This window comes from Dendrobates tinctorius, unplaced genomic scaffold (genome assembly GCF_039654945.1).
Source record: "Dendrobates tinctorius isolate UK_male_01 unplaced genomic scaffold, ASM3965494v1 ptg000089l, whole genome shotgun sequence".
NCBI classification, from domain to species: Eukaryota; Metazoa; Chordata; class Amphibia; order Anura; family Dendrobatidae; genus Dendrobates; species Dendrobates tinctorius.
Window position 1 is genome coordinate 22,710,665 of NW_027361757.1, and position 15,390 is coordinate 22,726,054.

The 15,390-nt window shown below is 42.4% G+C and overlaps 1 protein-coding gene across 1 annotated transcript; it reads right to left on the reverse strand.

Annotated features, from left to right (window-relative positions):
• Window positions 1-2,088: 2,088 nt before the first annotated feature.
• LOC141098301 (intelectin-1-like) lies at window positions 2,089-12,131 on the reverse strand. Its single transcript, XM_073585952.1, has 7 exons — window positions 12,055-12,131; window positions 8,508-8,672; window positions 7,659-7,906; window positions 6,448-6,606; window positions 3,912-4,032; window positions 3,726-3,829; window positions 2,089-2,374 (listed from the first exon to the last, which is right to left on the reverse strand). Exons 1-7 carry the CDS (start codon window positions 12,116-12,118, stop codon window positions 2,222-2,224), a joined length of 1,014 nt encoding a protein of 337 aa, XP_073442053.1. The 5' UTR covers window positions 12,119-12,131; the 3' UTR covers window positions 2,089-2,221.
• Between the last annotated feature and the right edge of the window lie 3,259 nt (window positions 12,132-15,390).

The following is a 15,390-nucleotide window of genomic DNA, read 5'->3' on the forward strand; positions in this document are numbered from 1 at the left end:
TTTATTTTTTTCCTTCCATTTTCCATTAATTCCTGTGACGCACCTGAAGAGTTAATAAACTTCTTGAATGTGGTTTTGAGCACATTGGAGGGTGCAGTTTTTAGAATGGTGTCACTTTTGGACATTTCCTGTCTATGGACCCCTCAAAGTCATTTTTAATTTGAGGTGATCCCTAAAAAATTGTTCACCTAAAAATAAGAGTTACAGCTCTTAGAAAAAAACATTTTTTCTTTTAATAAAAAGTATCTTTACTGTGTGATAGCAGTAAAATATAAAAAATAACTCCAGTATAAATCTGGTATCACTGTAATCTCACTGACCTGAAGAATAAATCAGTCTTTCCACTTATACCGCATAGTGAACCACACAAAAATAAAAATAAGAACTTTTCTTGTACTGCTGTCTGTTTTTTTCATTCTGCCTCCCAAAACATGGAAAAAAAGGCTCAGGTCACATTCATGCTATCCACGATGGGACTACTCACCAGTGGTCGATCACAGGTTTGTGCACACTTAAAAAGATTGATACCATAGGAGCAGACACCAAACGGACTCCAAAATGTCTCCATCTGCCTCGTAAGGCCTCACTCATATCTGCCTAAAAAATGGCTCCAATGTTGATTCAGAAAAGTAGGACGAGTGTATGTCATGTGTATGTCAAGCGAGTGTGTCTTTTTTTTTCTCGTCTAGCATCCGTGTAACAACCCTGCTGGTGTCCTGTCCCCGAGTGGGATCAGCAGTCACAGCCAGACACCACCCTGGAGTGGCACCTGGCAGCTGCCTGCCGCACAACCCTGACCGCACCATTGGAGGCTCCAGAAAAGACCAAGACAGCTGTCTTAGTCACGCCCCTTCCAGGGTAGTCTGGTCTGTGGCACAGTGGGGACACAACCCCCTGGCTCGCGCCAATCAGCCAAGGCACGAGCGTGACAATCCGTATGTCATGAATTTTTAGCATAATCTTTGACATAAACGTTGGCCTATTGTTACATACAGATTTATTTGTTGTTGACATTGAAATAAATTCCAATCTTCGTTTGAATATGGAGGGTCTTGGTTCTCCTTCTACATTTCATGGAGAACAAAAAAAGGCTTCTTTGGAATACTACATGACTAGCCAACTACTGCTTTTCCCAGCCCAAACCCCTTGTATTCCCGCATTCTAAAAAAGTTTTTTTTTCTAATGAGACCACACCTTTATTTGCACTTATAGCTCTCAATGTCCATTTTTGCTCAAAGGAATGCACATACAGTGGTCTTCACCATAGTGGAGTTTGGAGTGTGACTGTTTGAGGTTGTGGACAGGTGTCTTTTATACTGTTAAAACAGGTGCCATTAATTCAGGTAATGAGTGGAGGACAGAGGAGCCTCTTAAAGAAGAAGTTACAGGTCTGTGAGAACCAGAAATCTTGCATGTTTTTAGGTGACCAAATACTTATTTTCCACCATAATTTAAAAAATAAATCTTGGTGAATCAGACAAGGTGATTTTCTAGATTTGCTTTTAAAGGCTTCTCTCGTCTTTCTAAGTGGGAGAACCTGCACAATTGATGGCTGACTAAATACTTTTTTCCCCACTGTAGCTTCCAGTTATAGTCTTCCGTTGAACATCATCCTTCCTTTTTGTTTAAACCTTAAAGGTTTATTCTCATCTCCAAGATCCAGTCCCAATATATAGTAGGTGTAATATTAATATTGACATATACCTCCAATTAGAAATGTAGTATAATTTCTCTGATTCACAATGTCTTTTTGCTCGTGCAGGCATTGCAGTACCTTAGGTATCCATGGTTATGACCAGTGATATAGTGATAGTTAGCTACTACATATTGGGATAGGGCACTTCAAAGACTAATTATTATTTCAGAAACTTTTTTCAAACATGTCAAGCTCTTTAATTGCTTGCAGATAAATGTTGGTCTCTAGAGTCTAGACCCCTGCCGATCAAGATAGAGCTCTGTTCTGGGTTCTATTGAGCGACTGGTGTGGGTCTCAAGACCTCCACCGATCTGAAGACAATTAAAGAGCCTGCTAAATATGACAACATTGGAAGCAAGATTAGTGTTTAATAAAAAAAAATATTCTCACAATTTTTAAACGTTTTTACATTTTATTTCTTTGCCATTTTCTAGGCTCAAACAACTCAAAAAAACTAATTTGTTCTTTCATCTGCTGCTTTTTATAAATGATATTGATAGCAACAAAATAGGTAATTAGTAGAGATTAACGATAGAAGAGGAGAACGGCTGCTTCATTGATCTCCTTGGTGGTACTCCATCCAAGATGTGTTCCATAACCATCCCAGTCAAAGGCTGAAAAGTCTCCGCACTGTCTAGGGAATCCTTCTGGGATGTAACCACCTCCTCCAATGCAGTGCTGAAAGCATATGTAAGAAGAATAAGATACTGCTATTTGTTATGGACATGCCACACGTTAATCAGTGTTATTAGATACTTATAAGATTGTCAGTTATTCCTTATCCTATAATTTACTGATCACTGGAGATTCAACCCGTGAAGCGAGAACGAAATCAGAAACCCATTTTAATAAAGTGTAGGTTGTGTATGCATAATACCACTATGATTATTTTCTATAAGAATGTCAGACACAGCAAAAAATAATGTTATCTCTGGCAGCCCCTCAGAAAATAAATGGAGCAGAGGTGTGCATGCTCCTCCATGCACTGGATCTGTTAGGGCTGGCGGAACGCACCAAATAATAAAATAATAGTAAGGTGCGTTCGCAGCCCGGGGTCCACTGTACAGAGGTGGTAAACTGCTGCTTAGTAGTGGTGGATACTAATGCACATGGGTTACCTCACACGGTGTGCAAGAGGCAGAAGCTGTTACCTCACAGGACCACACTTATATGTAGAAGTGCAAGCGACACGGTCCCAGAACTCTGCCCAGAGACACGGAGGCAGAGTCCTTCTAGACCCTCTGGCACACAGAGCCGCAACTGCGGCACCAGAGGGGCGCTAGAGAAAATGCTGCGCCATGTTAGCAGTCACAGGATGCAGTGGATAGACGCGTACCGCCCAGAGGTACACTAGATATGGCGGCACTATTAGGCAAACACTTGTGCTGTGACTGGAGCACTGTGGCACATGCTTTGCCACTGCAAGGCGCTGACCCAAACTAGGCTAACCCTAACTCATACGTATCAAAGGAGGGGGGGTTATATAATGAGTCTGTCACCAGATTCATGATCCATCATCATACACATAAGTCTAAACAAAAGTCTATCTTAGCACATGGCCGAGGGGCCATGCGAACCTTTTATAGTAGCGTCCTTCTGGGACCTTCTTGACCTTCCTGATGGTCCAATCCAAGCTGGAGAAGGACCTGAGCATGTGACCTCCGATCTCCAATGAGAGATCGTCTCATGAGCATGCTCAGTGGACTGAAAGGAGGACTTAGTCCCTGGAGTAGCTCGCTGCTGACCAGCATGCGTTGCTATAGCTGGACCAGAGGTGGCAGCAGCAACCAAACCCACAGTGCTGGTCTGAGCAGAGCACCGGGATAGGCAAATCTGCTGTGCAGCCTCCTCTGTGGCAAGAGAGTAATTGGAGACCGCCGAATGTAAGGCTCAGGATTCCTGCTGTGCAGCGACACGTACCCGACGCCTAACAGGATCAGTGTTACCACCCCTTTAAGAATGATTGACAGATAATAAATGTAAATATATCAGTAGAATTGATATAGTTCACCTATAATGTAATACTCACATGTTCTACATTACATCCAGTCACCTTCACACCTGGGCACAGAGCCAGGGCAGCTCTTTCGGTATTAATAGCGCGGAATTGGACATAACCAGCAGTGAACTCTTCTGTAGAGAGGTATAGAAGCAAATATTATGGCGTACATCTTCACTGTGCATTATATTACTGTACAAATATACAAGATCTTACTTGCGCCATATGGCGAGTAATATAATGCTGTCTTCTCTGCACTTCCAAAGTCATATACAACGGGGATAGCAGGTCCATTGTTTGCAAGGCAGCCTCCAACATTGTACACCACTGGATATTTCTAAGGCAGAATGCAAAAGATTTAGTTGATATGTTTCTTAAAGTCATACAATCAGCGCTAGGACATTCATCTAGCATTGTAATCCATGTTCCTAAAGGGTGAGGTCCAAAATAATAAGCTATCTCTGGTCCACAGGATAAGGAGTAACTGCAAATTCCTGAGGGTCTGACAATTGGGATCTCCATGATCGAGGGTTCTGTGCTCGACTTACTCTGGGAGTCACATAGACAATGAATGGAGCAGAGGTCGAGCATGAGCACGTCCTCTCCATTCCAGATGGGGCTGCAGAGCTCCATTCTATAGATTGCTTGTGTGGCGCCCCCAGGAGTATGGTCGCCACAGTGGCATAACCTTCCTTCTAGGGAGTGTGATGTCATGCTTGGAAGCAATAAAGGATCTCTCTGGCAGTTAACCACAACATACAACACAGTTCCATTCCAGGTCATCAGAGGAAGCTCTGAACCAAAACTGGGGAGGAGCTACTCTCTGGGGGCCAGGAAGGGAGCATAGGGAGTTCGTGTGAGGAGGGCAACGTGTGTGGACGTGAGGAGAAGAGCTGGGAGATTGAGCAGAGAGTTCAGGCTCATTCCCAGCTCTAGTGCATGATCTGGAGTCCGATCTCCAAGGCTGTATGGATACTGATGTTCCTGCAACAGAAATCGGAGTAATAGGAAGCTGTAAATGCTCTATTCCCACATAAGACTCGGAGGCACAACAGCGACGTGTGAGCCAGAAGAGAAAGGCTACAGCTGTCTGCCATACGAGGGAGTTCTAGAGAGAATAAGCAAGTGGAACTTCAGTGTAACACAGTACTGCAAGTACCTAAAACTAAGCGCTAGGAAGGAGACTACACAACCCATCTGCCTAGAGAGATTCCTAAGTTGCTTCCAGGCTAGCCAGCTCCTGTGCCATCTGTAATCTGGACCCTGGACTGCATTTGCCAAGCAAAGTAAAGGTAAAGAAACTGCACCATGTTGTGTCCTTGCCTTCCTCCTACAGACACTACACCCTCTTCCTCAACACCTATCCTCACTGCCCTGGGACTACTGCCCTACCTGTGGAGGGCCACAACATCACTGCTGCACCACACCATCTGTCCCAGGGGATCTGTCAGCAGCATCGGCTTAACATCTTCATTGCCGAACACCACAGGTGGTGTCACGAATCATTCACTCATAAACTTTATTCCATCACTTAATCCCTTTTACATGGGCGCCCAGAGCCACGGACCGGGTCACCGCTGCTGTGATATTCCCCTCTGAGAGACCGGCCTTTTACCGAGTACCCCACAGCCCTGGGAGGGCAACCCATTTGGATCTCATCAGTCACACTCCCAGCGATTAGCAAGTTATTGTCATGATCCATTTTTGGATCGATGTCAGACCTTGATCCTCATATATAACCTTTCTTCCTTTTAGGCAATCGGGGGTTAATGACAGTTTTTGCCCTTGGTGGCCGTTGGTGTTACTGCATTGTGATATGCAGGTGGAAACCACTCCCACCTTCCTATATAAGCTCACCAGGTGCACCAGCTAACTGTCGGTGATATTGTTTCTCTTTGGAGACCAACCAAGCTGGAGTTCAGGAGCTGACAGAGTTCTGTGGTGCTTCAGTTGTATGCTGTTCTCAAGTGGCTGACTCTGTTGTCCTGGAGCATTGCAGCAGAGCCATCTAAGTCTTGTCTTGTAGTTCATTTAACCCCAAGGTTTCTGTATTACCTTTTCCTTGGGTTTTGGTGCAGTTTACTTTATTCCCTGTCTCACCTCTTGGGGAGGGGGTTGGGGTTTAGCTCAGGGATGAACAGAAGATAGGGACAGGTCGGGGACTTGGGCCTCACTACCATTAAGTGTACCCCCAAGTTAAGGAAAGTCAGGGCCCTCCTTAGCCTGAGGGGCAGTTCAGGGGCCCTGGTTCCTCTTCCCCTGTCTTCCCACTACTGTCCCATGACAGTTATTCCCTATCTTACAAACAGGGGAAACTTGTTATTTTGGGCATAACCCTTGAAGGATGGCTACCAAGCAAATTGTTTTTCCATGTTACTAAGATTTTGTACATATAGGGGTAAATATATACTGTATATATTTATACATAGAGGTGTACAGGGCTGGCTCAGACCGTAGAGCATCCGAGTACACGAGAAGTACATGTATCTCCAGCTCTGCAAAAGCTTTTCTGCTTACCTCTAGTGAGTCATTAGATCAATTGTGCAATAAGAAATACTGCTATGAAGTTTTAAAGACAAATGTTAAATACTCCAAGATAACTCGGGTGATCATTACCCTTTACATAGCCCTCTGTAAATGGGAAATGGTGACTAATTTGTTAAAAAGGCAATTTTTTTTTTACAAAAATCCTTTTTCTTATTATAAAATGTTCAGCAGCAATAAGAGAAGTCGCATTTTATGGAGTACTCACTTTGTAGAGCCCGAAGAGGTTACCACCCTCTTGACTAAAGAAGCCATTGTCTGTGCGATATCTCAGGAGAGAGGTATTTCTCCACTGGGACAAGGGTGTATTATTGGGAACGTGCCACAAGCTCAGATCCTTAGCAGCGATATCATAATAACCAGGGTTCTGTAATGACAAAATTTGTTACATGTTTATTGGATTATATTGGATTAAAGGTGATTCGATTGTAAGATTAAATCATTTATTTGATAATAAAAAATATGAAACCCTGGAAGCGGAGAAGGTATTTTCTACTACTGAAAGATTGTTTTAAAGTTGCTGTCTCATCTTGTTAAGTGGGTATAATTGCAAAGTTCTAGTAAAAACAAGCAAGTTTGCAATTTTCCTCTTATTACAATTCTTCACTTTCAAGAAGCAGGTTATTTTTAACTCTGTAGTTTAGTGCTTGTTGCTTTGGTTACCAGCCACCTCTGCAGTCGATCACTGTTGGCCGGTTCCCTAGGCAAAGAGCATGCAAGAGCTCTTTTCTGTAGAGCAATGTCCTCCAACTCCAGTCCTCAATGCTCACCAACAGTTCATATTGTCAAGATTTTCTTAGAATTGCCCATATGTGGGTCTTAACGACTGGAGATGAGGATCACAGCTTTACAGCTTGCATGCATTATGGTGAAGCTGGCCAGATCACTGGACTTTTGCTCACCTGGGCTTCTCCAAGGCTGCACAGGCAAAGCTGACTGCTTGCAACATGGGATAATGCAAAGTTTAGTCCATTGGTGCGACAATGCCACTAACTCAAACTGTATACCTTCAAAAAGGCACCATCACCTCCAGCAAGCTGGAAGCCATCGATGCGTCAGGCCGTAATGCAATGACCAAGTGGCAACATACTAGTCAGAAAATATGCCGTGAATGTCTCAAGTAGTAGGTGGTTCACAGTGCTCTGATCGGGCGACCATGAACTAATGATAATGAAGTGACTGTTGGACTAGTGTTCTGCAAATCTTTTTGCGCCACACTAATACAGTGCATTACTAAAAGTACAGTATCTTGGGGCATTGCAAATCTTTTTAGTTATAATCTATTTTTATGAAAAAATATTTCTAAAGGTGAATATTCTTCAAGAAAAAAAAAACATTCAGATTATTGTAGTCAAACTAGTAGCTTTTAAAGCTTTACAAGGGTAGAACAATGAAATATAAAGATATCTGCCAAATCACCTTATAATCATCACTGGTGGCTCCATCAGGTAGACCAAATGTGGCGTAGTTATCCCAGTTACCATCTCCTTTAGGATTATTGAGGTTGTCTCCATTTTGACTGGACCAGCGATCTCCTACTGTACATTTGCCATTCATATAGTTTTCATGGACACTGGCCACCAGTGTCCAACCTCCACCACTAGTTGTCATGTCACAGTAGGTCTGGTACATCACTCCATCTTCTGTGGTCAGCATGTATATTCCATCTACAATCACACCAGTTTAGATGGTACTGAGGCCTTTTTTGCATCACACAGTGTACAACGGTTTATATCTCATGTTCTGTTGAGCTATATGTTTAGGCTTTTTTGGTCCAATTACATTGTGATCACGAGAAAGCAATAAAACCATTTAAACGGCCCCAAAAAAAATACCAAATGCTAATAGTGTATTGATTTTCTGGCAGCTTTCTATTGTCATGAAAGTCATAGTTTGTTATATAATAAAAGGAAGATGCCAGCTCACCTCTTGTGGGTCAATGGTTTGGAGCATGGAAATCTACCCTGACCAGACGTGGAAACAATCAAAAAAAGAGGAAATGTTCCAGCTCCTTTTATAACAGTTCATTCATTCAATATCCTTAAAATGACACATCCATTAGGGACAATAGAGGTAGACAGACAGTACTACGTGTTTCGGACGCAACTCATGCATCCTTTGTCAAAGCTCATTTTAAGGAATTTAAATAAATGAACTGTTCTTAATGAAGCTGCAACATTTCCTCATTTTTTTATACTGTGTCCCTTAAAGATGCTTCAAAATAAACTCATTTCTTGCATTTATTCATTAAATTTACATATTTCTCACCATTTGCATATTTGTCGTATTTTTTTATTTCCTTGCAGCTCCTGAACCCATTGCCATCTCCAGTGGGATACCCAAATTTAGATTTAGAATCACTATCAGAATTTTCATCCCAGCACGACAAAAGGTTCAGAATACCTTGCTTCGCGTCAGAAATAGGAATATCATCTAAGAATGGAAATAAAATTACAAAACTTTATTAGTAGAGGTTCTCCTTTCCACAATACTGAGTATATAATTCCTAATTATCTGCTCTACTTTAATTATTGATTTACAGGGGTTTTTCTCCAAATGGCAATTATCACTTCCAGAGTCACCCATTGCTCCTCCAAAACAATTGAAGTAGGGACTGTAACCTCTTACTGTCATAAGACGTATTGGTACATTGGCATATGACGTACTGTTACGTCATATGCTGACTCCCTGACATTGATGCTGGCTTGCACGTCGAGCCAGCTACGTTCCAGGCACATGATGGTAGATTTATTCAGCCATCATGTGCCTTTAACAGCCATGAGTGGAGCTCTACCCATGGCTGTTAACCTGTTAAATGCCTCTGTCAATCTCTGACAGCTTCATTTGACATGTGCCTGTAGGGGAGTGCATCATTCGACCTGTCCACCATTATCATGGAGTGCTGATAGATTGCCATGACAGGTAGGGGTCTGCTCAAGATCATGATTTTAAGTATACATAGCAGTACTAATACACTGCAATATATAGCACAAGCAATTGGACAATTGCAGTTTTAAGTCCCCAAAGGGTACAGTATGAATTGAAAATAAATGTTTTTAACAATATGAAAAAATTTAAAAAACACAAAAGTTCAAATCAACCCTCTTTTGCTCCACTAAATTATTGCTCCATTAATATATGATAATTAAAAAAAATACACATAATTGTTAGTCAGATCTATCAAACTATAAAATAAATTAAATTAATTTGATTAGTAAATGAGAAATAAATGGAAATGCCAGAATTCATTTTCTTTGGCAGCCGAAACATTGCAAAAAAATGCAATAAATGGTGAACAAAATATCAAATCTACCCCAAAAAGGTATCAATAAATACATCAGCTCAAGGTGTAAAAAATAAAGCCTCCCCCAGTCCCACAGCCCCCCTCCCCCCCATGTCTCAAAAATTTAAGGGTATGTGCACACGCTGCAGATTCTGCTGCGGATCCACAGCGGATTTGGCCCTGCGGATCCGCAGCAGTTTCGCAGACAGTGTACAGTACAATGTTAGGCAAAGGGAATTCCAATCCACAGTGCATATGCTGCGGATTTTTCCGCTCGAATTTGCTGCGGTTTTAAATCCGCAGCATGTCAATTCTTTCTGCGGATTCCGTTCCATTTCTGTTCCATTGTCCAGGTGTCAAACCGCAGGAAAATCCGCAGATAAACCGCAGGTCACTTTACCTGCGAATTTACCTGCAAATCCGCACGGAAAAATCCGCAGGTGAATCCGCAGCGTGTGCACTTACCCTAAAGCACAAGCACTTTTTCTTTATTTTTTTTTATTTTTTTTTACAAAGTGCTGAAATTATTTTTCACCACTTAAATATAAAAAAAGGCTATGCAACTTTGGTGTCTCACTCACTATACTGCTTTTCTTGTGAGTAATAGTATAGAAGGTTACGAATAACAGAATATTATAGGTAGATGGTTGACCCAGCTTAGGGGAAGGAATTTTTTTCCCTATGGAGAAAATTGGCTTCTACTCTATGGGTTTTTTGCCTTCCCCAGGATCAGCAATGCAGAACAGCTGCACTAAAAATAGGCTGAACTAGATGGACATAAGGTCTTCCTTCTGCCTTCAAAACTATGTTACTATGTTACTGACAGAATCTGCAAATTTGAATAGAGTGAAATCTGCAGTGAAAATTTGCACAACAATGAGCATTGAGCATGCTGCAGATTTGAACTCTCATAATTCTTTCATTTTCATGTGGATTTTTTTCTGCAATGTACTAGTGGGAATTTCAGAAACCCATGTACTTGTATTGTATGCAAATTGCAGTGGATTTGTGGTGCAGAATCTAGGACATGTGAACGTGGCCTTAACAGGGTTATTTGGTCAAAATACAACTTCTCCCAGAGGAAAGGATAGATAAAAAAAATACCAAACTCAGCCATTCTTATCTTCCGGCACCCATCTGGGTTTGGCACAGGCTTTTGTGTAGAGATAGAAAATGGTGATGTCATTGCTTCTCCATCTACCAAATTGTGGCAGCCGATGAATGGCTGCAGCGGTCAGTTGGCTTTGAGCATCATGTCCCCCTAAAACATCCAGTGATGCACTGCTCAAGTCACATGACCACTGCAGACACTCGCAAGTTGCAGCGGTTCAGTGGCTGGTGGAACAGTGACTTTGTCACTTCTTCTCTCAGCGCAGATCACAGAGTAGCCCATGCTGGATCCAGGTGAGAGCTGGTAGGTGAGTATGGCTGAGTTAGGCTGGTTTCACATTTGCGTTGGGCAGAGCTGTGGAGGGCTGCGTATTTCCTCTGTTAAGCCCCGCCCACTGCCACATCTCTTCCATTCAGCTCCGCCTACGTCTGCATGCGGCCTGCGTACCTATCTTTAACATTGGGTACGCAGGCCATGCAGATGTATGCGTTCGCTTGCGTTGTTTTGACGCTGTGCCGAACTGCATCGAATGCAACATGTTGCATTTTGTGGCAATCAGCGGGCGTGTAAAAACGACGCATGCGGATGCATCCGCATACATCCACATGGCCTGCGCAACCAATGCTAAAGATAGGTACTCAGGACGCATGCAGACGTAGGTGGAGCTGAATGGAAGAAATGTGGCAGTGGGTGGGGCTTAACGGAGGAAGCACGCAGCCCTCTGCAGCTCTGCCCAACGCAAATGTGAAACCAGCCTAACTCAGCCATACTCACCTACCAGCTCTCACCTGCTAAAGATAGGTACGCAGGACGCATGCAGACGTAGGTGGAGCTGAATGGAAGAAATGCGGCAGTGGGTGGGGCTTAACGGAGGAAGTATGCAGCTCTCCGCAGCTCTGCCCAATGCAAATGTTAAACCAGCCTTTTATATATATATTTTTTTTTTTACAAATTTCATCCCTCTGAAAAAAAGTTTTATATTGCCCAGACAAGGTCTGTAAGTTAAAGGGAATCTGTCACCTCATTTTTGGCCTATGAGCTGCAGCCACCGCCATCAGGGGCTTATCTAGATTCTGTAGACCTCCTAACATATCATGTTTTCTGGATCTACTCAGTGTTGCACAGGTGAGAGAAACTTGTGGCAATTTTCGATGCCTTCACAATAATTCCATCACCTATGCAATTCTTTAAATCCTGGAAACACGATGTGTTGGGGGGCGAGAGAACTGGAGTTTGGAAATCACTGATTTAGACTAAGAAAATGAATGCTTCATTAACAAAAATCATTATGCCTATTGAAAGAACCACAGTAGGAAAACTGTCCAGACATTGCAAATAATCTAAGAGAATAAAGAATTGAGCTAAAGCAATTTCATAGAAATAAGAACTTGTAGAAAAAAGTCTAATTCAAAAGTACTCACGACATTTCAATGACAGTACTCCAGTAAGTGCCAAGGACAGGACTGTTAGCTTGTGAAGCCACATTTTCCACTGGAGAAAAAGCTGCAAAAGTAATTTCATATAATACATGTGATACAATAACAATGTGATAATGCAGTTATGTTAAGAGATGTAAATGGTCTTACCACCTCAGAGACAGTACAACAGAACACTGAAGGTATCCTATTCAGAAAACCAACAGCTTTTATACTGTTATTCAACCAGCTCAACAACATTCTTTAATTGACTGACAGAACTTGCTTGGCAAGTTTTATAGTCAAAATTATGGGAAACTAGTAGAATGTGTATGACAATTAAAAAAAAGTGGAATTTTGGACCTAATATTTTAATTGGTTCATGTAAAACATTTTCTCTACAATAACTTGCATTTATTACTAGAGATGGGCGCACCCGAACAGTAAAGTTCGGTGTCCGTATCGAACACCTAATGTTCGAGCACAAGCACCAAACACGGACTTCACCAGGAAGACCATATTACTGTTCAGGTTCAGCCCCTCGAACGACGGGTGTTTGTCGCGCTGCCATATGCATGACAGCGCGGCAAACACTGCTCATGATCATTATCGCTGGTCATACAGCCGCGGTTCCCAAGCTGTCAAATGACAACGTGAGCCCACAGCTGTGAGCAGAGGTGTAAAGTTTACCTAAGGTCACTGGCGTCAGGTGATGGGACTACTGCTCCCATCAGCTGCTGCTAACAGCAAGAGCATGAGTGGCTGATGAGAGTATTTATCAGCCAGTGCCTGCACTCTAAATATATAATTAACACTGCTGTTCTGTTCCCATGTACTATACACTTGTAATCCTCCTGGGTCACTATGACCCGGTTTATTAAATCTTGATTTTAGATACTCTAACTCAATTATTTTTATACCTTTAGCTTACTAGACTGTATGGGAGCATGTTAGAAATAAAAAAAAAGAAAAATGAAATTGAAATCTTTATTTTTTTTTTTATTCAGAAAAAAACTTAGTAATAAGCAAAGCGAAAAATAGCAAACTACACATATGTGGTAAAAAAAACAAGCCAAAACAAGCAGCTACAAAAACAATGAGAGCTTCTATGCTACATCAAAACATTCCAGTGCTCAATGTCCAGCCATTTAACATGCTAATCGTTCAGTCAGAGCAGTGAGAATACCACACCACTTGTAAAAACATTGAGTCTTTCAAATGTAAATAACCTCCTGCTTCAAAAAAATGGAGGAGCCAAGGAAAAAAAAACAGCTCTTAGCTGCAAAAAGTTTGTCAGCTTTGCAGACAGTATGCAGTGACCTATAGCTTACAGAATCACACAGTAATAACACTAAGTACATGTAAAAAAGAAAATAAAAGTATTCCTTTACAACATACAATCTACCAACAGAATTGAATAAGAAAAGCATAACAAGCTAGATACCTGTAAAAAGCCAAGATACAGCCTGGAACAGAGATGTGTACAGAGCTGCTGTCCAAAGAAACTGAAAGGTCAAATGGCTAAAGGTACTGTCACACTAAGCGATATTGCTAGCAATATCGCTATAACTTGTGACATTATAGCGATATTGCTAGCGATGTCTGATACTTACCTACGACCGGCTCCCCCACTGGTTATCGCTGATCGCGCGAGAACATTCAGGACCGTTTCTCGTCATCAGCTTCCTGCTGTGACGACGAGCGACGCGTGGAGCCGGGCGGGAGGACGCAGGATCGCCTGGTGTGACAGGTAAGTAGCGACCCCCGTCCCCAGCGATGTCGCTGGTGAGATCTGCCTGTGTGGCAGCTCACTAGCGACCACTTAGCGATGTACCAGCGATCTTGACCACGTCATATCGCTGGTCGGGATCGCTGGTACATCGCTAAGTGTGACAGTACCTTAAGTGTGCTAACATATGTATACTGATAAGATCAGAGAAGATGAGAACCCTTCTGAAAACAAGGAGATAAGCCAGGAAGACAGACTTAAGGGCCTGTCACACTAAGCGATATCGCTAGCAATATCGCTATAACTAGTGACGTTATAGCGATATTGCTAGCGATATCGCTGTGTCTGATACTTACCTACAACCCGCTCCCCCGCTGGTTATCGCTGATTGCGCGAGAACGTCCAGGACTGTTTCTCGTCGTCAGCTTCCTGCGGCGCTTCCTGTGGAGAGACGAGCGTGGAGCCGGGCAGGAGGACGCAGGATCGCCTAGTGTGACAGGTAAGTAGCGACCCCCGTCCCCAGCAATGTCGCTGGTGAGATCTGCCTATGTGGCAGCTCACTAGCGACCACTTAGCGATGTACCAGCGATCCTGACCGTGTCATATCGCTGGTCGGGATCGCTGGTACATCGCTAAGTGTGACAGTACCTTAAATTAGCAAAAAAAATCATTTGGAGGCCTTTAGAGCTCAGCTTTACAAAATAAGGCCCTCTTACACAGCGCGTTCTTTATACACGTGTAGTGCACACCTAGTGATCTCTCTGGATGTGCTCTACATTTTAGTATAGACTGCGCACCAAAAATAATCAATATAAAGCCATTTTTATGGTGCGCAGATCTCAATGCATACACCCGGCAGAGCGCGTGTACGACCCCATTGAAATAATTTAGGAAATAAATAAATTGATATACAATAGTAGATGAAATAAATAGACCCAACTGAGGTTTTAACTCCTTTATTTCACTGAAAATATGGCCTCACAACTGTAAAAAATGATGCCGGGTCACTAAGGCCCGAACACGACAAGTGTACAAATTTGCGTGTAGCAAAAAGTAAAAACAAAAACAAAAAAAAATATTCCTAGATAGGTCCCCCAAAATGAGGAAAAGTCAAGTAACCTCAAGTTTTAGAAACTTATAGAAAAATATCGACAGGGCCACACAAATTCTCATATGGGTCACTATGACTCGAACATAACAGCAGGGTTAAAAAAAAAAAATCTAATGATGTGCCTTTTCTAAGTGACTGTTGGCTGCTATTTTTAAGCTGGGGGGGTCAATATACATGACCCCGTATCAGCCTTAGAATACCAGCCCCCAGATGTCTGCTTTAGCAAGGCTGGTTGTCAAAAATTGAGGGGACCCCACACCATTTTTTTTAAATTATTTATTTGAATATTTGAATATTTTTAAAAAAACAGCATTGTGACTCCTTTATTCTTGATAACCAACCTTGTTAAAGTTGACAGCTGGGGATTGCAATAATGCTCCCATCAGCCACTCCCGCTCTCACTGTTATTAGTGGCAGCAGGCATATGATGATAGGAGCAGTAGTCGCATCAGCCCACACCAGTGACCAGAGGTAAACTTTATACCGCAGATCACAGCTGTCA